Here is a 20,831-nt window from a genome sequence, read left to right on the forward strand (position 1 = left end):
TAGCACAGGCACCGTACAGCTGCGCTCCGGCTGAGTCAGCAGCCCCGCTGCGGCGTGCTGAGCCACGCAGAGCCCGTGGGCAGGACGGCTGGGCTGTCCCCATCCTCCAGCCCCAAAGGTACCGCTGCTGCCCAGGGTGCGGCCCTTCGCAGGGCCCGTGCTGGTGCTGGTGCTGCTCAGGGTGCTCCTGGGGAGCACAGGAGGCGTTTGGATACCGCTCGAGCCCATTCCCAGGAAAAAAACTATTCCCCTTCCAGCGCAAGGAGAAAGGGCAGCTGCCAGCTGTGGCTGGGCTGTGCTGAGAGGAGAAGACCGTTTTCTCCCTGCGTGGGCAGGCGTGGGATGGTGGCCCAGGCTCCAGCAGGTACCAATACCCTGCTCTTCCCAAACGGCCTTTGCAGGCGTTGCCTCAGGGGCAGCCCCGTCCCCCCGTGCCGGGCTGGTCACAGGCACGAGGCAGAGCACAGAGGATGCCTTCGCAATGTCATCGTGACCCTGGCGGCTCTCCCAGAAGGCACTCGTTGGACAGACCTTTCTTTCACCTCTCCGGTGCAAATGTTTCCATAGCCCTAAGAAGAGCCTGGATTTTTTTCCATCCACCATTCACAGCTACCAACAGGGAAGAAAAAACATCTACGGAGACCCTCGTGCTATACTGAAGCCTCCTCTGCCCAGTGCTCGCTCATCACTCAAGTGCCTGCTGAGCTGGGTGCCTTTGGGTGAGCACCTAAAACATCCTGGTGACCCAGCTCGTGTCTGTGGAGACAGGACTCCCGAGGAGATCTGCTGAAATAAATAAAGAGGAGAAGCCCCACTCAACTAGCTGGTGCACATCCTTCCCAGCATCCCAGCACTCTCATGCTGACCCAGCCGGGAACATCTCTGGTGCTGGAGCCCCCAGGCCAACCCTTGGGAGATATTCCCTCAGCAAACACAGCTCTCCTGCTCTTTGTCTCACAAGAAGAAAAAAACCAGCCTCCTCCCAGCTTGGGAAGCATTGAACCACTAACCGGCAGCGGCTGCGGCAGCGGTGGGCCAGCCCGTGTCCCAGCCACCTCAGTCGATGAGCAGGGGAGCGTGGCTGGCTCCGAGCCCGAGCTCCACAGTGGCTGCACCCTTACACTCCTCATTTATCTCTTGCTAGCTCAGGGCTTTACACCCCCAGCATCCACAGCTGCCTTTGCAATTACTTATTGATCACTTGTCAGGATGTTTTCTTTGCTGATGGGGCACTGAAGCATGTGCAGCCAAAGCGAGAGAAAAGACGTTAAAAACGAAGGAGCAAAGGTGTGAGGAGGGTGAGCAGCTCTTGCACAGATGTGATTGCTGCAAGAAACGGCCTGAGCAAAAACTGCCCTGAGCTTCAGCATCCTGCAGAGATGACCGGGATCTCCTTCCCACGGCCCTGCTCCGATAACCTGCCTGCCGAGCCTGAAAGTCACTCTCCAGATTGGCTCTGGGCCGTCGCGGGTTGTACGTATCTGTCCCTGCGTGGGGTCAAGCAGATCCACAGCCTGGAGCTAAAGCAGTGGACAGCAGGGCCAAAGCCTCCCCCTTCCAACGTCTTGGCCCTTCAGAGCTCTTCTCCTCCCCTGTGCATCCCCCATCCCCTTTCTTCTGGCCCTTTGGCTTGGTGCTTCCCTGACTCCACGCCCTGCGGTGCTGCGGGCGCCGCGTTTTGGGTGGAATTGCTGGTTGCCACCAGGAATCGTCTTTGCAGGGCAGCCCCGCGGGCTGGCGGCGGTGTCTGGTGCCAGCCAGGCGGTGTCAGTGCCGGAAGGGGATTTGCATCTTAAATACTTCTCCATGCTCTTTTACAGCCTCAGAGCAACTGCCAGAGCAGATCAGGTTGCCGCACACCTATTCCAGGCTCCCGCCTCGGAGCAGCTGAAAGCAGATACTTCAGGAGGCTGAGCAAAAGCTCCTGGCTGGAGAGTCATGCCTTCACGTGGGTGAGCGGGAGCCGGTGACCCCGGGCAGCTGGGGGCTGGGGGGGCTGGGGGTGGTCTGCTCTGGCTGACCTGCTGCGGCTCGGTGCCTTGTGCTCCTCGCTGGTGTGTCCCCGCTGCTGGAGGGGTCCTCCTCAACTTTTCCCGTTTCTCCCCGCTTCTTACAACCTCTTGTGCTGATTGTGGAGGATGTGGGCCAGGGCAGCCCTTTGCACTGTGGCAGCCTGTTTTCATGCCCTTCGTTAGCAGCCCATCCATTAATGAAGGCCCAGAGGAAATGCAGTGGCAGCTTTCCACGAGCCAGGCCAGCGCTGTGCCTCCAGCCACCCGGCCTGCTGCCCCCCAGCCAGCCCTGGCAGCTCTCCCTCTTTGGTTTGTTTTTGCCCGTGTGAAGCAGCGTAGTCCCAGGAGGAAAAACTGCCCCATGTGCTCTGGCCCCTGCTCTCGTCCATCCCTGCCCATCCCTGGGCACCAGCAAGGAGGGCAGCTCCTCCGGATGCCTGTGCTCTGGGGACTGGGTGGGAAAAGAGGAGAGGAGGGAGCAGGTAGGGTGGGGAGGAGGGAGAGACAAAGCAGAAGGGCCCACAAATGCACGCTGGATGCGGGGGGAATGATGGAGAGAGGAGGAAGTGGGCACGAACGTGTTTGGCAAATTAAAGCTTCTCCCTTTGTTTTGCTGCTTTGCAGATAGCTACAGGAACACTTAGTGCAGAGCCCGGGGTCTGGATAAGCAACTCTTTTAGCAGCAGGAAAGGTTGTTAAATATTTATTTGTAAACCTGGAGTCTTTATCTCTAAAATGTAGTCAAGTTCAATAAAATTTGATTTAGCTGGAGCAGCTTAGAGGAGACGAGAGCACCGACTCCAAGAGCCGCGTCTTGTGCAAAGCCAGAGGGGGGGAGCCCGTACCCGTACCCGCACCGCAGCCCGGTGTGGGCGCGCGGTGCCGCTGGGGTTGGGCTCACTCCTGCATGGAGCTGGGAGCACCAGCACCACGGCTCCTGCAGGGATGGGCGGGGTGGGGATGCGCTCCTCCAGCCCTGCCGAGCCCCCCCGGGATGTGGCTCGCTTCGTCCTAAATTGCTTGTTGTCGTTGGATGCTCTCGAAAGCATCTGGTTCAAGGGTGAACGTCTCCCACACTGTAATTTATGGCTGCCAGGTGGGGGTTATAGCTGACTCGGGGATTTTTGCTGCTCGCTCGCTGTCAGCATGGCAGATTGCTCAGTGCCGAGGAGCGCTGGCTCGGCCCTGACTGCTGGGCACTGCCATGGGGCAGTGGGCAGGGACAGCCCAGGGACAGCGGTGACAGTGGGGGGCACGGCCAGGCGTGCTGCCCACCCCTTGGGGCAGGAGGGGAGCAGCAGCCTCAGGAGCAAAACCAGTCGTGGAGCTGGGCTCCCCCCTGGGTCACCGCCTGGGTTTGGCTTCCCCAGGGCCATTCCTCCTGCGTGGTGGCAGCCTGTGCTTGTGGCGACGGAGCAAACCCCACACACGTCAGTGCTCCAGCCTGGCCCTGGGCTGCATTTCCAGGCCCAGGCCCAGAATAGCATCTTTCCTCCCAGCGCGGACCCCAGCCGGAGCCGCTCGGCAGGCCCGCGTTTCGCACCAAGGCAGCGCTCCCCCGGCTGATGGGCTTGTGCTTGGGAGCAGCAGCGTGGTGAGGACAGGGGTCAGTGGATGCCGTCGCCCTGAGCATGAGTTTTGCTTTGGTTTGCACTAGTTTGCTTATTGCCTGCAGGTAGCGAGTCTGGCAGCTGCTCCTTTCTTACAGATGCTTTTTTTGTGTCCGAGAAGCGAGCGCCACGTTCGTGCCGGAGGGCTGCAGCTCTCCCTGGGCTGGCGTGGCCTGTGCATCACGGCTGTGTGGGCTGATCCTGCCTGGCAGCTGGTGCTGGACCATGGCTGGGACCCCCTGGAGGGGTGCTTGGGCATGTTTCACGGTCCTACTCGGAATAAATCCGGGTGGGCTTGACTTTTTGGTGGTGCTTTGTCTCAGTCACATCCTGGTTTCCCGCAGGCAGCAAGTGCTGGGAACAGCCACTGCCCTCTCCCCCCGGTGAGGCCGAGGCCTCTCCCCGCAGTCACCCCAGCCCACCCGAGGTGGCCGCGGCCCCTCACCTGGCTGGTCCCCATGGCCCCAGCACAGGGACTGTGTGGCGGCAGGTGCAGGACAGCCAACAGGGCAGCGGTGACTTTGGACTGAGGTTTGCTGATGTGACGTGAGTCCAGCCACTGGCGGGGGGGATGCACGACAGTCTGTGAAGCCGTGTGTGGGTTGTTGCCGTCAACTCACACAAAAATCATGTTTCGAGTCATTTTGTAGAAGGGCACCTCTTAATATCCACCTCACCTTGAGGCACGAGTATTCCTCTGAAACAGCCAGAGGTAAATGGGAACCAGAAGTGATTTAAAGCTCATCTTAGCCCGGACTATTCAGCTTATTCATTGTCTTTCTCCCAAAGCTCTTTGGCGACTCTGGTTATTAAGATTACAGATGTTTTTGTCAGGGATTGTATTTATCACAGATTTAAATTTAGCTGAGAACTAATAACATGTGAGGTGTGTCTAGACTTTAATTCTGTGCAGGTGGGTTGGTCTCGTCTTTCACGCCATGCAGATTTCGCTTCATTCATCGATCACCTCTTTGCTTGTATTTTAGCCGCGGACCCTGCAGCGCTCCCAGCAGCTCTGGCTGCTGCCCCTCTGCTGCGGGGACAACAGCATGGGACTGAATGCGTTGCCACCCTCTTCCCACCTGTAGAGGGGCAGGATTTGGCCCACAGGGGAGGCCCAGGGCCACTGCAGGAGCCGTGCGTGGGGCCCTGCGGTGGGATTCCGCTCCCACCCCCTCCCCGTGCCCAGCAGGGACCAGTGGTGGCTGCACGCGCAGGCAGAGCTGAAATCTCCGCACCGACCGCAGCCAACTAAGGCTGCCTGGCGCTCTAATGAGCTGAAGGCTTTTCAGCCCTGGTATAATTAAGCCCCTTAGACTGTATTTTGTTTTGCATGCAGTGTTTTGCTTTTTTCTTTGATGACTTTCTCAGCACGGCTGCGAGGAGCGGGAATTGGTTTCCAAGAAGCACCGGCCGAGGGAGGCTGCGCGTGAGCCGGCACGCCTTGGTGGGCTGCGGGACACAGGCAGGACACGTGTGTGCTCGCCGGCCGCGTGCTGCCCACGGGGAGGGGCGGCTGGGGACCCCTCGGGAGTTCAGCTCCCACCGGGGCCACGGCACGAGCCTGGGGAGCAACCCCCCAGGCAGCCCTGGTGCTGTCCCGGCGCATCCTTCCAGCAGGCCCCAGCCCGGCGGCCCCGCGGGTGGCTGTAAGGCCGCCCAGCACCGTCAGCGCCGGGGAGGCGATGACACGGGGGATGATGAACTGTAAACACGGCAAACGCCTCTTCGCCGCCTGGCCCAGGCCCAAGTGAAGCCACTGGAAATGTTTCCACCGGACTGGGAGGTGCGAGGCCGGCGGGAGGGAGCTGGGTACCGCTGCCGAGGGAGCTGTGCGGGACCAGCCCCCAGTACTGCACCCCCTCGCTTCGGGGGTGACGGGCTTTGGGTGGGCCCCGGCGACCGGCCCTGCTGCAGAGGCGGCAGGGAAAGGGGATGGGGAAGGACAGGGACCCTGGATTTCTGTGGGGACTCCGGGACGTCGCAGCCAGTGCCCAGCACGCCAGGCCTGGTGGTTTCTGTGATGGTGCTGGTGGACATTTTTACGGCCAATCCATCATCTTTCATCCTTGCATCTTCCAAAGACGTTTTGAATAATTTTTGGGGAACAAAAGTTATACTTGGGTCATATATGTGTAGGAAATGATGAATATAAACAGACGCAATGGAAGTAATGCACAGAATGCATACCCTACCCATAAATAGCGCCGGAGCAGGGAAAGTAATGTACAGGACATATAATGATGGATACAAATGGAGCCCGTGGAAGTAACGTATTGACTATATTCAGTCATAGCCATAAAGAGCATTAGTGGAGGCAATGCAGAGCGTACACATAACAATAGATATAAACACGGTCCGGAGTAGCTGTACATCTAATATGCAATATTAATATGATTTGATCCCTCACAACAGCTTGAACAACAAGGAAATAAATGCAACAGAGGCAGCACGACAGCGAGCGTTTCCTTCCGCCGGCCGATGGGCCGGGGCGGTTGGGGGCTGGGCACGAGCCAGACCGTAACCGCTGAGGTCTCCCAGCCCCCCAGGGAGGGCAGCAGGGCAGAGCCCCGCACCCCACAGAGACCCCAGAACTCACGTCAGGCTCCGGCTCCTCTGTAGGTAGGCTGGCCGGCTGCTGCTTCTGAGTCTGCGTGGCCGGGGACTCACCTTGGGGACACACTGAGACCAGGCTGCTGCGGAGCCTGGGGAGGGGCAGGGGGCTGGCTCCTGCGGACCTGCCGCCGTTGCTCCCCGCTCGGACACCCCGCTCCCCGCTGACCCCGAGCGGGGTTCCCCCAGATGCTCAATCCCACACTCAGCTCCTCTGTGTTTGCAAAGCAGCCTTTATATTCAGGCTCCATCTACAGGGAACAGAATAATTTCAGGAGCTTAAAATAGGATGTAGATAGATGTGTTTAGTATTAGATTTTTTTTCTTTAAGAAGCCGAGGAAGCGAGGTCTGTCTGACACAGATTCCTCAAGGCTTTCCACTCAAAGTCTGTGCACGTTCAGTCATCAAGTGGAAAGTTAGGGGGTGGGGAGGAGATACGGTCTTGTAGCCAAAGGGCTGGATTTCAGCTGGCAAGCGAGAACCTCTGCCCTGCCTCAGCAGTGCCCTTCGCCCCGACGTCAGCCCTACCGGGACGGCAGACCCTCGGCCGTGGTCATGCCTGTTTGCTCACGTCCACCTTGCTCTTTCTCTTCCCCCGTGTTACCTGCAGGTGAGAGATAGGATGGTAGCTGGGGAGGCGAGTATGCGCAGCCCAATCCTGGCCTGCTGGCAGCCGATTCTCCTCCTGATGCTGGGATCCATCCTGTCCGGCTCCGCCACGGGCTGCCCGCCACGCTGCGAGTGCTCTGCCCAGGAGCGCGCCGTCCTGTGCCACCGAAAGCGATTCATGGTCGTGCCGGAGGGGATCCCGACTGAGACCAGGCTGCTGGACTTGGGCAAGAACCGCATCAAGACGCTCAACCAGGATGAATTTGCCAACTACCCTCACCTGGAGGAGCTGGAGCTCAATGAGAACATTATCAGTGCCGTTGAACCTGGGGCTTTCAACAACCTCTTCAACCTCAGGACGCTGGGGCTCAGGAGTAACAGACTCAAGCTGATCCCCTTGGGGGTGTTCACCGGACTCAGCAACCTTACCAAGCTAGACATTAGTGAGAACAAAATCGTGATCCTCCTAGACTACATGTTCCAGGACTTGTACAACCTGAAGTCTTTGGAGGTGGGGGACAATGACCTCGTCTACATCTCCCACCGGGCCTTCAGCGGCCTCAACAGCCTGGAGCAGCTCACCCTGGAGAAATGCAACCTGACTTCCATCCCCACGGAGGCCCTGTCTCACCTTCACGGCTTGATCGTGCTGCGGCTGCGCCATCTGAACATCAACACCATCCGGGATTACTCATTCAAGAGGCTGTACCGGCTCAAGGTCCTCGAGATCTCACACTGGCCCTACCTGGATACTATGACGTCCAACTGCCTCTACGGGTTGAATCTGACCTCCTTGTCCATCACTCACTGCAACCTGACGTCCATCCCGTACGTGTCGGTGAGGCATTTGGTTTACCTCCGGTTCCTGAACCTGTCCTACAACCCCATCGTCACCATCGAGGGCTCCATGCTCCATGACCTGCTCAGGCTGCAGGAGATCCAGCTGGTGGGAGGGCAGCTCACCATGGTGGAGCCCTTCGCCTTCCGCGGCCTCAATTACCTGCGCATACTGAACGTGTCAGGGAATTTGCTGACCACCCTGGAGGAGTCGGCCTTCCACTCGGTGGGCAACCTGGAGACGCTCATCCTCGACAACAACCCCTTAGCCTGCGACTGTCGGCTGCTCTGGGTTTTCCGGCGGCGATGGAGGTTGAACTTCAACAAGCAGCAGCCCACCTGCTCCACCCCCGAGTTTGTCCAGGGCAAGGAGTTCAAAGACTTCCCTGACGTCCTCCTGCCCAACTACTTCACCTGCCGCCGAGCACGGATACGGGACCGCAAAGCTCAGCAGATCTTTGTGGACGAAGGCCACACGGTCCATTTTGTCTGCCGGGCAGATGGGGACCCGCCCCCCACCATCATGTGGCTCTCCCCGCGGAAGCACCTCATCTCTACCAAAACCAACGGGCGGCTCACTGTCTTCCCTGACGGCACGCTGGAGGTGCGCTACGCCCAGATCCAGGACAACGGCACCTACCTATGCATCGCCAGCAACGCGGGTGGCAACGACACCATGCTGGCCCACCTGCACGTGCGCAGCTACTCCCCAGACTGGCCCCACCAGCCCAACAAGACCTTCGCGTTCATCTCCAACCAGCCCAACGAGAGCGATGCCAACAGCACGCGCGCCACCGTGCCTTTCCCCTTTGACATCAAGACTCTCATCATCGCCACCACCATGGGCTTCATTTCCTTCCTGGGTGTCGTGCTTTTCTGTCTGGTGCTCCTCTTCCTGTGGAGCCGGGGGAAAGGCAACACCAAGCACAACATTGAGATCGAGTACGTGCCACGGAAATCCGATGCGGGCATCAGCTCTGCCGACGCGCCACGCAAGTTCAACATGAAAATGATTTAACCAGGCAACACAACAATTTGCAAATAATAATGGTGGGTTGGTTTTGTGTTTGGTTGTTTTTTTTTAAAAAAAAAAAGAACAAATGAACAAATAAAAAATAATTAAAAAACAAACATTGCTAACAAACATACCGACCTCTCTCCTTCCACCACGCCCTCTGGCCCTGTCCAAACCCACTGCACCCGCACTGTCATCACCTCTTTCTCCTCCTCTTCTTTATACCAGGAAAACGTTCAGCCGATGTCTTCAGGACTCCTGTGTTTGTAAGAACTTTGTCTGATGGACTCTGGTGTCAGATATAACTCTGAGAGGGAAAAACAACAGAGGGGGGAAAAAAAAAGAAAGAAAAAAAGAAATAAAATCAATAAAAAGTTACGAACTTTCTTCTGTAACTTTGATTTCAATAATATGGATTTTTATGAAAACTTGAAATAATAAAAACACCCTATTTCCTATAGATAGTTGGAATGCAAAATCTTGACTTCTTGATCTGTCCAGTTCTGCACCTCTGGCGAGCGCTCGCTTCCAGCCCGCTCACCAAGACCAGCCCCAGGCCAGGGCTTGGCTCCCGCTGCCGCCAAAGGGCTGCGCTCCCCCAAAAGGCGCTTCGTGCCGTGCCTTGGGCCCTGCACAGCACCCACAGGACTTTGACAGTTTTTTTCCTGCGGTCCGGCGGTGGGTTTATAGCCAGTTGCCCTGCCTGCCCCCAGGGCCGGGGCAGCGGTACCGCGGCGCCTGCCCTCCGTGCCGTGAGAAGGATGCAAAGCACCGTCGCAGGGCAGGCAGCAGCTCGCCGTGCCCGCAGCATCATCTGGGCATCCTCCTGCCTTTTGCGTGGCCAAAGGACTTTCTGCCTGCCGTTGCCGTGTCCTCTGCGGTGGGGGACAAGCTGGCTGTTGTGCTGCAGACAGCTGTCCCTGCGGGCAGGGATGCTGCAATCCCATGAAGCGCCGTTGCTGGCAGCACAAGTGGGCAGTGCCCGCCCGGGTGCCCCCAGAGCTGCTCCCCACCTGCCTGTCAGGACTGTCATGGTGGTCGTCAGCCCTGGCCGCTGGCAGCCAGACTCGCAAGCACCCCCAGGCACATCCAAGGGAATTTAGCTTCCAGGCTTGCAGACTTTCTCTGAAAAAATAAAATAAAATAAAATAAAATTACATCATTTCTAAACACACAAACGCACAGCCTGAGCCAGAGAACAGGCACAGGGCTGCAGCAGGGAGGTGCTGCAGGCTGTAACGTGCTGGCTGTCCTGGTGCTAGCCAGCTCCAGCATGCCCATCACCGTGGGCTCTGGTCACTGGGCAGCAACCTGCCTTTGCTCAGCTCTGGTACTCAGGATCAGGAAGGTTTGTGTTGTCTCAGTGAGGGAAAGGGGAGGAATGGGGTTAACCCGGCCCCAGGCAGGGCTGCACCAACGGGGAGACGTGTGACAGTGCCACCCTGCCCTGAGCCCCGTGCTGCCAGCAGGGAGGCATGGCGGGGCTATGGAAAGCATCAGTATACAGGTGTCGTACAGCAAATGAATTGAAAGGAGCAAACTAGGAAGGCAACCACAGAGGGGGAGAGTGAAATTACGAGAGAGAGAACAATGGGGAAAGAGATGGCTCAATTCAAGCTTTGAAAAGTACCATCAGAAAAGCTCTGAAGCATCATCAGACCAGCTCAGCCCTTCTCCAGCTGGTTTGTGCCAACTCCCCAAGCCCCAGAAGGTGCAGAGCAGGGGGAAGGCCACTGCCAGCACCCACCCGCAGCCTTTCCATGGAGAAACAGGGCCAGTACCACGGCCTGGGGATCCCAGCACAGCCTGATAGCCTTTGGCTGTGCTGGAAGTACAAAAAAATCCCTGCAGACAGAGGCAACATGGATATTAAAGGCAGCAGGTGCTTCCCACCCTTCCCGGCTGCCACCGGGAGCGGAGGCACTGTGCTGGCCAGCGGCTTCCTGGCCTGCCCAGCCTCGGTGGCATCTCCACAGTGGTTGAGCTGGGATTTGCATGCTTGATTTGTAAAGCACTTACTGAGTCTTCAGGGATCAAAGTCACTACAAGATGATAAAAAATAAGTGACAGGAACCTGGAGCGCCGACAAGGAAAAGAATGGATTTGCTTTTCTTCCAGCAACGTGCCAATCTAGAAGAACCTGAAACATCTGTGCTTGTAGGGAGGGGGGATTTTTTTGCTGGTTTCTTCTTTCTATTCATCTTCAAACAAAACATTTTGTGGTTTTTTTTCCTCCGCAGCAGGTTTCAGGAGCTTTGATTTGTTAGTTTCTCATCTCTAACCAATCTTTCCTTTATAACTTCGAAACCGAAAACTTTTTTTTCCCCCCAAGCCTATTGCTTTTGTTTTGCTTTTCAAAAGAGCCAAAGAAAAACACTTCTTTGCCAGCTTCCCCTCCCACCAGTGTTTAACCAACATTTTCAGTGAGCTAAATATGAAACCACAAAGAGCAACACACAAACCTGGGCTCGAAACTGAAGGTGGGCACGCGTGGTTCCACCTGCACCACAGATCCTGCTCCAGGGACCCTTGGCACTGCCCCCCGGGAGAGGCAGGGATGCACCAGGGCCTCAGCCCTCCAGAGGAATATGCCAAGGCGAGCGTAGCCGAGAAAGCCGCGTCCAGCAGCACGTTAGGTGCAGAAACCTCAGGGTGAGCCTTGTTGCCAGGACTGACAATAACTCCATCAGCAGTTCAACAAACGGCAGAGAAGTAGAGGGGGTCTGTGTGATCCTGGGCAGCTATTAACGCCGGCAACCCGAAACAGCTTCTCAGTTTACTCCAGTTATCATTTTTTAATGGTGTAATTAAAAGAGCTAATACAAAACACAGAAATTAAAAAGAAAAAACACTAATATCCAAGTCCAACAAGGTATTTGCAGCACACTACAGCGTTCCGGCAAGCAAAGGGAGAAACCAAGTCTTTTACTGTTAAAAAGAAACTTTAAAAAAAAAAAAAAAGGAGAGAAAATTATTTCTTTTCTGTGTAAGGTCTCAGGCTGTGCTAGCACAGCATTCTTCCCATCCCGGGCCCTGCCACCCAGACCCGCACACCCCCGCGGCTCCAACCCTCCCCGGGGGCAGAAGCCGCGCTGCCGCCGCCGAGCTGTGCCTCCAAGTCCCTCATTAGGGAGTTTGCCCAATGCTCCGTAGCACTGCTGCCTGCCACACAGTTTATTATCCACACTGATTTTTTAACCTTCAATGCTTTGTGAACTGGTTTAATTATTTTTTTTTTTCCGGTCACTGTGTGATTAAAGCAGATGGATGGAGCAGAAGAAAAGCATCTCAGAGTGGCCAACATCTCAGCTCAGCAATTTTTGTGGCTGGTAAAGACGGGAGGAAAAAAACCAACCCAAAGAATAAACAGCTTAGAAGAGGTAGCAAAACCCCCAGGAACAGATGTGTTTAGGGTTCGGTGTTAGGAGGGGAAACACGCCTTACCTCCTCTGCTTCCAGAGTGGGAGCCCCATGGGGATCTCCATGACAGGCAGCGTGTGGGGATGCGGCAGGGAGGAGGATGAGGGTTATTCACCACTTCCAAGCCGGACACATCACCCATCCCTCCCCACCAGGCTCCATATTTCCCCACCACCACCACGGGCTGTGGCTGGCAGGTGCCTGGCCGGGGCAGGAGCAGAGCTACAAGCACCCTGCGGGAGAGGCATTTACACCTGCCGACCCCCCGCCCCTCCTCATTAATCCCTGCGCCCCGCAGCCCCCGCCCGGGCTTGCTGCCTTCCCTCACTTCTATCAGGCCTTATCGTGCTTAATTTTACTTCTTCTCTCACTAACTCCTCTCTTATCTCTGCTTTGGAGCCATTTTTTTAGTCTCTCCCTTTTTTCTTCCTTATCGCTCTTTCACTCATGTTTTTTTTTTTTTTTTATTTAAAAAAATACTTTCTGCCTTCTCACTCTCCTGCCATCTGTGTCAGGTGCTCTTCTCCCCCCGTCACCGCTGTTTCCCACAGTCCCCTCTCTGCACACACATCTCTCCCCCGCATCCCTGCCTCCCTCCTCCCCTGGCAGGGTCTCATCCTGCTCCCTCCGTGATGAGCAGCACAGGGGGATGGAAGGGCAGAGAGAAAGACCTTCGGGCTTCACCTCCTTCTCTCCCTTTCCCTCCCTTCTTCCCCCACCCTCCCACCTTGCCCTCCTTTTCCCACCTCCCCCCTTCCTCGACCCCCATGTGCTGTCCCCCCCCACCAGTTTGCCATGAGACAGGGCATGAACTTTGCAGTGCTGTCCCTGCCACCGGGTTTTTACGGTGAGAAAGGCTCTGAGGCGCGGGGGCTCAGCCCCCCGGCGGGGGCGGCTGGGGGAGCAGCCCCACTCCCCACCCCCTGGCCCCACCGTGGGTACGTGCAGCTCCCCCAGCAAAAAGCGGGGCTGCTGCTCTCCCCTCCCTGGGTCTGTATCTGCACGCTTACAATAGATTTACTGTGATTCTATCGGTTTATGATTAAAACCCATAAATTTTACTAGGCCTTTTTCTTATTTTCCATAATCCGCAGGATTCAAGGCAATCAAATTTTAACTGGAAAGCACGGGCTGTGCGGTTAGGTCCCGGTGTAATGGGGAACGGTTCATTTCCCAATCCACCCCCATTACTGGTGGTACTAAAGAAATATTGTCCTGTGAAAGAGATTTTTCCTCGATTTCCTTTAAAACAACAGCCTTACCTGAGCAAAGGATCAGAGGAACAATATGAACCTCGACTAATACACAGTGCCCCCCTCACCCTGCAGTTTGTGCCTACCCTGAGGGTCCCCAGTAGAGTTTCCCAGCAGACCTGGGTGGGTGCTGAGGGTCTCAGGGTGACCCAGCCTGGGGTGAGCGGGGTGAAAGCTGTGGGTCCCTGTCAGCTGCTCCATCTCAGCTCCCCATCATCACGCAGCAGGTAGCTCCAGCCCCTTCAGAGATTTCATCATGTGCCTGTTACGATCCAGGTAATAAGACATCTCATTCAAATGAGCAAATTTATTCCGGTGGCACTTTAATAACAAAATCAATAAAACTACACTTCCCAGCAGGGCTTTATCATATGCTAAAACTACAGCATATTGCCTGGATATACTAAATTCTCTCTCTGAAACAAAGTGCAGAGTTTAGAAGACGGATGACACCATTTGCAGCACTAGTAGGATAATACCCTAATAAATCCATGGCCACCTGGGCACTTCAGGGTTGTCACATGCTGCACTTGGTGGCCACTGGGAACCTCCCAACGACAGCAAGAACAGGAGCAAGACCTTTGTGATCCCCGGGCTCACGGTACAGGCGCAGGGAGCGTGAGCTCTGGAGCGCAGCCCTACATCAGAGCAGCGAGGCGTCCACGTACACAAAAGCCAGAGCAGACGTGGGAGCACCATGACCTGGGGACCAGTGTGGGTCACCTTACCTGTGGTGGCTCTCTCTGAAAGCACCAGCTCTGATCAGGTGGGAAGGGGAGCATCCAGCTTGGGGACCAGCCGCGCTCCGTATGGCAGGGACCAGGCTGGGCTCTTCCAGCAGAGCTCCTCGGTGTCACCACTAAGCTGGAAATGAGATGGGACAGTCAGGAAACGCTGCTGGTCCTGCAAGCCCGAGTCAGCAGCACTGTGGGACAGGCAGCTGCCCGACGCAGCACCACGTACGAGGGCAGCTGCTGCCTTGCCCTGGGTGCGGCTGCGCACCATTCTGTGCAGGATCCACCCCTGAGCCCTGTGCCGGGCGCTGCCATCCCTCTCACTCCCTCTCCACCTCATCATCCCCCTCGATTACCACCTGCAGTTCCCCATATCGTTACGCTCCAGCACCTTGCCTGACATGAAATTATGGCTCTTCCCTCCTCCATCATCCTTCCCAGACCATCATCCATCAGCCTTCCAAACCCTGCCCTGCTTCCCAGCCATTCCCATCTGCCAGTCAGCCATCTTCCAGCAGCTCTCTCCTCCTCCTCGTCCCTCCAGCTTGTGCTTCCCAAGCCTATCAGCGTTCCCCAGCCTTGAGTGCTGCAAAACTAATTAGCTCACTACAAAGACCAAGAAATAATTAGGGACTCCACTGAAAGAACGAAACTAGGGCATCTCGCCTTAAATAAACGCCAAGTAAGTGTCTCTCCACTCCACTGACGGCCTGCAATTGCTTCAAGCAGATGATTACACGACTCGCAGTCCCTCGGCTCCCACTCCAGGCGTGTTCACCAGAGGTGCCTCTGCCTCCATCTCGCTCCTTAGATAGGCCCTTTCCGGCTTTTTCGGCTCACGTCCCTGCCACCAAAGCCAGCTCCTCCCCAGAGCTCCATGGCTAGCCAGGCGCCGAAGAAGCAGGCAGCTTTCCTGGAGATGCTGGGGCTGCTGATTTGGGCACTGCCTTCCCAACGGTCCACCATCTCCAGCTCTCTGTGGGGGAAAGCTAGCACCAGGAATGGAACAAGGTTAGCAAGACAAACGTCTCCAAAATTTCTCTTCCAGCTGCTTCTGCTGGGTAGAAGAGATGCTAAAACAGCCTTTTCCCCCGGGCAGCTCCGCTGTGACAGGCAGGAGTCTGCCCGGCCCCATACTGGAGTCCCTAGAGAACAGAGTGGTACAAGAGGAGGAGGGTCTGGGGGCTGCACAGGTCCTCCCTCCTCCTGCACAGACCATCCTGGGGACTCCACACTGGGGCATGTTGAAGTCCCCTAGCACCACCACAGCGGTTCCCTGCAAACCCGTGTCTCCCCCCAAGGAAACACCCGTCCCTCCTGGAGGTGGCGAGCAGATGGAGTGGGAAGCAGCCCAGAATGAGGTGTCCCTGACCGTCACCACCCGCTCGCCTCCCCAGCACTGCAAACGATCCCTCCTCCAGCCACCGTCGGCACCTGAAGTGCTCCACACAGTGTTGTTACTTACTAATGATATTTAATAACAACCTGACAGTCAGCCCCTGCGTCTCACTCGGAGACCGGAGGCAGCCACGCCAGAAGCCTGACTGATGTCCCCAGGTGTGGGGACACCAGTGGAGGAGTGGTGCTTGCTGCCTCCCAGGGAAGGTGGGACAGGGCGTGGGGAAGCACTGCCTGACGCCCTTCGGAAGAGCCCCCCCAGCTCCTGCTCCCCCCGAGCCCGCTCGGTTCAGGCTGAGCACCTGCCCGTGCCCATGGGGAGGAGGGCTGGCAGCCACGCTGCGAAGGGACAAGTTCTCATCTTAGGGAGGCAACCAGCAAAGGACCTGACAGCAACTGTGGCGCTTCACATGAAGCCACAACCCCTGCCACCGGAGGCTTTATGGCTCTTATGGGTTTGGTTTGTTCTTCTTAGGGTTTTCTACTGCCTCAGATCCACGGCCAGACGACAGGCAGGGAAAGAGAGGTGGGAAGGGGATCCTACGCGGCAGCATATGTCAGACCTGAGGACTCTGTTTCAGCATCAGGTCCCTGCCGCAGCTGCAGGGTGTATGTCTCTGCACCCGTGCTGGACACTGCGCTGCTCAAGCTGTGCTGGGGAAAGCAAACCTAACCCTCATCCAGCCACAGCTCCTCCTCAGTGGTCTGGAGAGGTGAGATACCAGGTGTCCATCGCCCACAGAAGGTTCCCCTGCCATACCCAAGGACACAGGCTTGGGGAAGGTGAAAAACCTCAGCTTTCTCTCGTACAAGGGTTGGGGGACTGGGAGGGTCTGTACCCTGAGAAGGGCCATGCTGAGCCAGCCCCAGGGCCCCCCACACCTCCGGAACGTGCCCCCAGGCATGGCCGCAGGCAGGTGCCTAGGGCAGAGGGAATGCCCGGGGGGGGAGTACAGAACCCCCTGCTAACCCCCCTGCTCTGCAATCCCTCCCAGCCTCAGGCAGCCTGAGGTTACAGAGCTTCCAAGCCACGCCGTTGTCTCTGCACCATTTTCTTATTAGTCCTTAACAAACCTTTCTTCCTTGAAGTGGTCTGATTGCATTTGTTAATCTGCTCATGCCCCTGGCCTGCAGCAGCCGCTGCTGCAGCTGGGGGGGCCTCCCCCAGATCCTGCTCGGTGCTTGGTGCCACCGGCGAGGCGCATTTGCTCAGCATACCCTGCACGTGAAACCTCTGCTGCAAATGCAGTCCTGCTCCTTCTGCGCCCACCCGACGGGTTACGGATCTGCAGAGCGCAGGTGAGCCAGGCAGGGCTGTATCTGCACCGGCACATGCACCGGGGCAGCTGCTCCCCTCTGGGTGGCTGCTTTAAGGGACGATGCCAAGGTCGATTAGACCCAACCCTGGACCTGCCTGTTCTTTCTCTTTTCTTTTCACCAGGTCTCACAAGTGTTGACAATTCAAACAGATGAGAATTCAGGACAAAAAGCAAGAGCAAGGGCTTCAACACCTTCACCCAACAGCCCTTCCCAGGCAGGCTGGCTGGCAGCGCAGCATTGCCTTTGCCACCACAGCTCGCCGCCCATTGCGACCTGCTCCAGAAACCGTGGGTGAAGAGACCCAAAGCTTTTTAAATTCCCGTGCTTCTCCTTTGTGTAACCAGACAGCACGGTTTCACACTCGCTGTGCCTGCTCGCAGCACAGAAATCCTGTGTGGCAGAGCCATTTTAGGAATAAAACCTCCACCTGTGCCCTTACATCAGGCTGAAAGCGGAGGCAGGGCCAGGCTGCTTGCCCTGGAGCAAACCTCCTTGGCTCTCTGCACCGAGTACCAGAGAGCGGAGGACTCCCTGGGCATTGCTCCGGCTGGGCAGAGGGCTGGCACCATGCAGGAAGAGGCAGGAATAGATGGGGAACGGGCTGTGGGCTCCCCACCCCCCTCCACAGCAAGCCTCTCTGAGGGATGCTCTGGAAGCAAAACTGCCAAACGTCCCAGGCGTGTCCAGGTCCACGCACCCCAAGCTAGCAGGATGGGTGCTGTCCGGGGCCCCAGTGACAGCACCGAAGTTGAGAGTATTTTCCAAAAGCAGAAGTGGGGTGAGGAAGAAGAAACACAAACTCCCCTCAGACAAACAATCTTGCCCGGTGACGAGAGGGTCCGGCTCTGGCACCTTCAAAGGAGAACGAGCAGTGCCCTGAAAGGCTGGGCTGGATCCGTGCGGAGCCAGGAGGTTCCTCCTGGCACAAGGCCCTCACAGATGGATGCTCCAGGCAGCAAACAGATACGTCTTTATCCTGCAGTGCAAGCGGAGCTGTTCTTGTCTGTCAAACACACACCTAATCATTTTTAAGATCTCTGCCTCAGAACTATCTTTTTGATAAAACTAATCACAGGCTTAAATTACAGATAAATACCAGATATTAAAAGAACAGTTTGAAAAGGAGGAAAGGGGTAGTTTAACGGTGCTCATTTTCTCTGCCTTTCTATAGCACACATCTTGGGCTATTTAACTGTAGAGCTTATGAAGCTTCATTCTGACAACTCTCCTTTCTTTCACGTGTGGCTCCCACAAATGCTTCCCCTGCTTTCTTTACCTGCTATGCTGCTGTTCGCCGTATTATTGCAGCAGCCACCGTATCTCCAGCTGAGACGAGGAAGCAGGCACACGAAGAGCTGTTCGAATGCACACAAAGGAATAAACCTGCTGCTTAAAAGGCTGGACCCAGAAGCATCTACGTGGGCAATGAGGGACACCTAGGAGCCCACGGTGGGTCTGGGCTGTAAGAGCTCAACAGAGAAGAGCAGCTGAAAAAAAATAAATCGATCAAAGCTGCGAGAGGCTCAGGAGCCAGGATGGGGACAGAGGTTTGTGCCAGCGTGGCTCTGCGGCCCGCACCTCTGCAGGCCCCGCGCTGCCAGGCGGGAGGGCAGAGCGGCTGCCGTCGGGCTGGCGGGACACATCCAGCCTCCGGTGCTTTTGAGCAGCACAGAACCCGGGCTCACGCTGGCTTCCTCTGCTCTGTGGGGAACAATGGCTTTGATCAACAGAAGATCGCTGAGTTAATTGTAATGATATTCTAATAAAGCTGGGGAGATTAATTACGGCTCTTTATCAGAGCTGGCCCTCTGCCAAGGGTTTGCAAAATTGTTTTCCTCTGTTTCTTGTCATTTGAATTTAGGAGAAGAAAGGAGGAAGTTTGGGGGGCTTTTTTTTTTTTTTTTTTTTTTTCCTCCAGCAATCAGGAGTGTGGCCTTGTGCCCTGCTCACGCTCACGGCTCGGTGCGCTTACGGAGGGGAGCGGGGAGGGTGCAGCCAGAGAAAGCAAATGGAGGGTGACAGAGCAAACCAATTAGACACGATGCAGCACAATTATGCTCCTAGTCAATAAGCGGGTCGGTGCAGAGAAGCACAAAGGCAGATGCTGACGGTGTGCAGACCACAGACGTCGCTCCACAGAGGGTAAACCTGGGGTACATTACACCTTTCCAGGCTGGGGGGGACAGGACACACGCAGTGCTCGCCACGAGGGCTCACAGCGGGCAGAAAAGCCCTGCGGCCTTTCTTCTTGCTTGTAAGACACCGGCACAGAAAGACAAGTGTCTGGAGAGCAACTGGAGCCCTACGAAGTGGCCTTGGGGAACGTGAGACTCAAACCTTCCTATTTCACTTGAAAAATAGCTGTTCCTTCCAGGTTAGATTTAGCAGTGCCCAGGCAGGTGAGAGACAGACCTGCAGAGGGATGACCCAGGCTGGAAGGTGCCAGACCAGTCAGGCATTGCCGCCTGCTCTCGCTCACGGAGAAGGGGCTCCCTCCGCAGCCGGCTGGCACGTGATGTGCTGGGGGAAGAGGCTGCAAGTCAGATCAGGGAGGGAAACGTGCTCCTCACACAAACCAGAGACAAAGCTGAGGATTATAATCAGACCACTTGCTTTTAAGCAGGCAGCAGAGCAGCACCGAAAAACTTCCTACCCACAGGCCAGGGCTTGCTGCTTTGAGGAAGAAAGATGCCACCATCTAACGCATGGCCGTCGGCTCTCCGAGGGGTACCCATGAGACACGCAGCTGCTCCACAGGCGTTTTCCTGAATGGCTCTAGGAAGATGACACACTGCTACACCTCATGAATCATGAAGATAAAGAGTGGGAGCCTAGATTAAAATTTTAAGTATTATTCCTGCCAAACGGGACCTAACCAGACTTTATTCATCTGAGAGCCGCTCAGGGGAGCAGCCCCGCAGGGCTCCTGCGGCAGCAGGACGGGCAGGCAGCGCAGTGCTTGCTGCTGGCCCCTTCTCCTGCCCAGCACCAGCCACAACGCTCACCTCCTGCTGCCAAAACAGCCACGCTATCATCCACCAACCCACCACGTGCCAACGCATCGCTGAAACAGAGAGGGCTAGCAGAGCAAGCCTGGATGTATTCATCTGGGAAATCTGGCAAGAAAAAAAAGGTGGAAGATTTGGCAGGAGCAGGCAGGGAGCATCAACCTCCACGTGCACCACAGCCGCTCACAACCTCCCACTCCCCTTCCGAAGCAACGCGGGTGCGCCGAGCACTTTGCGCCTGCTGAAGGACCAGAACACGACAGCAACCTCCTCTCTGCACGAAACCAGAGGACGCACAGCAAGGTCACGACAGGGTAACAGTAGGGTCTGTGTTTCCTACCCTTGCGCTGATAACAATCTAGACGATTCTTTAGGGTTTTCAGTGACCCATAAAACTATCTCGCATCCAAAATGTTTGCTCCAACTGAGAGGAAAAAATGCTGATCTAAATCCTTTTCTCCTGGAACATGACAGAAACAATTATTCATTTAGGCTTTTGTCAAGACTATTGAGTTTGGCAAAATGTTGCTCCAGGGGTAAAATAACTGGAAAAAAAGTTTCAAAAACATTTAAAAGCCATATATATATATATATTTTTAGATAAGGGAACTCCAGTTCTCCCATTTCAGAACAAATCCTTAACACTAAATCTGAGTTGATCTTAAATACAAAGAAACAAACTAAACATTAAGAGAACAGTTACCAAGAGTATCAACACCAGAAAGCAAAGTGTTGCAGAACTGTATTCACAATCTTCTACCCCAAGAAAATTTACCCTTTTATACAGATTCTGGGTGACCAAAGTATTTCAGCAGCCTAAGAAGATATTCCTTGAGAAGAAATTCTCATTTCCAGCTGCTTCAAGACCTTATTCCTGCCTGTGATGGGTGCGGTAGCGGCCCCTCTCCGAGGGCTGAGCACCGGCAGCAGGGGGGTGACACAGCTGGGGCTGTGCCCAGTGGCACCCAGCGCCCCGTGTGCGCTACCTGAGATTCCCCAGA

General features: G+C 56.0%; 1 protein-coding gene and 2 long non-coding RNA genes across 6 annotated transcripts in view; 1 reads left to right on the top strand and 2 right to left on the bottom strand.

Moving 5' to 3' along the window:
* Positions 1–9,083, top strand: part of LINGO1 (leucine rich repeat and Ig domain containing 1) — a 170,316-nt gene extending 161,233 nt beyond the window's left edge. For 3 of the 4 annotated variants that reach the window (XM_040602075.1, XM_040602076.1, XM_040602074.1), the window contains one exon: positions 6,847–9,083. In XM_040602075.1, coding sequence (XP_040458009.1) covers positions 6,859–8,700 — 1,842 coding nt within the window. In that variant the 5' untranslated portion in view covers positions 6,847–6,858 and the 3' untranslated portion in view covers positions 8,701–9,083. Of the gene's footprint in view, positions 1–1,820; positions 1,953–6,846 lie in introns of all 4 variants that reach the window. The other variant, XM_040602073.1, reaches the window with a different exon arrangement.
* LOC121091846 lies at positions 8,772–12,807 on the bottom strand. The gene is made up of 4 exons (XR_005829056.1): positions 12,142–12,807; positions 11,160–11,513; positions 9,711–9,822; positions 8,772–9,004 (listed from the first exon to the last, which is right to left on the bottom strand). It is a non-coding gene; the product is annotated as an uncharacterized LOC121091846 (long non-coding RNA).
* Positions 12,808–12,973: 166 nt separating this feature from the next.
* Positions 12,974–14,713, bottom strand: LOC121091792. The gene is made up of 3 exons (XR_005829042.1): positions 14,496–14,713; positions 14,099–14,234; positions 12,974–13,632 (listed from the first exon to the last, which is right to left on the bottom strand). It is a non-coding gene; the product is annotated as an uncharacterized LOC121091792 (long non-coding RNA).
* Positions 14,714–20,831: the final 6,118 nt, after the last annotated feature.

The sequence above is a fragment of the Falco naumanni genome, chromosome 7 (genome assembly GCF_017639655.2).
Source record: "Falco naumanni isolate bFalNau1 chromosome 7, bFalNau1.pat, whole genome shotgun sequence".
Taxonomy (NCBI): domain Eukaryota; kingdom Metazoa; phylum Chordata; class Aves; order Falconiformes; family Falconidae; genus Falco; species Falco naumanni.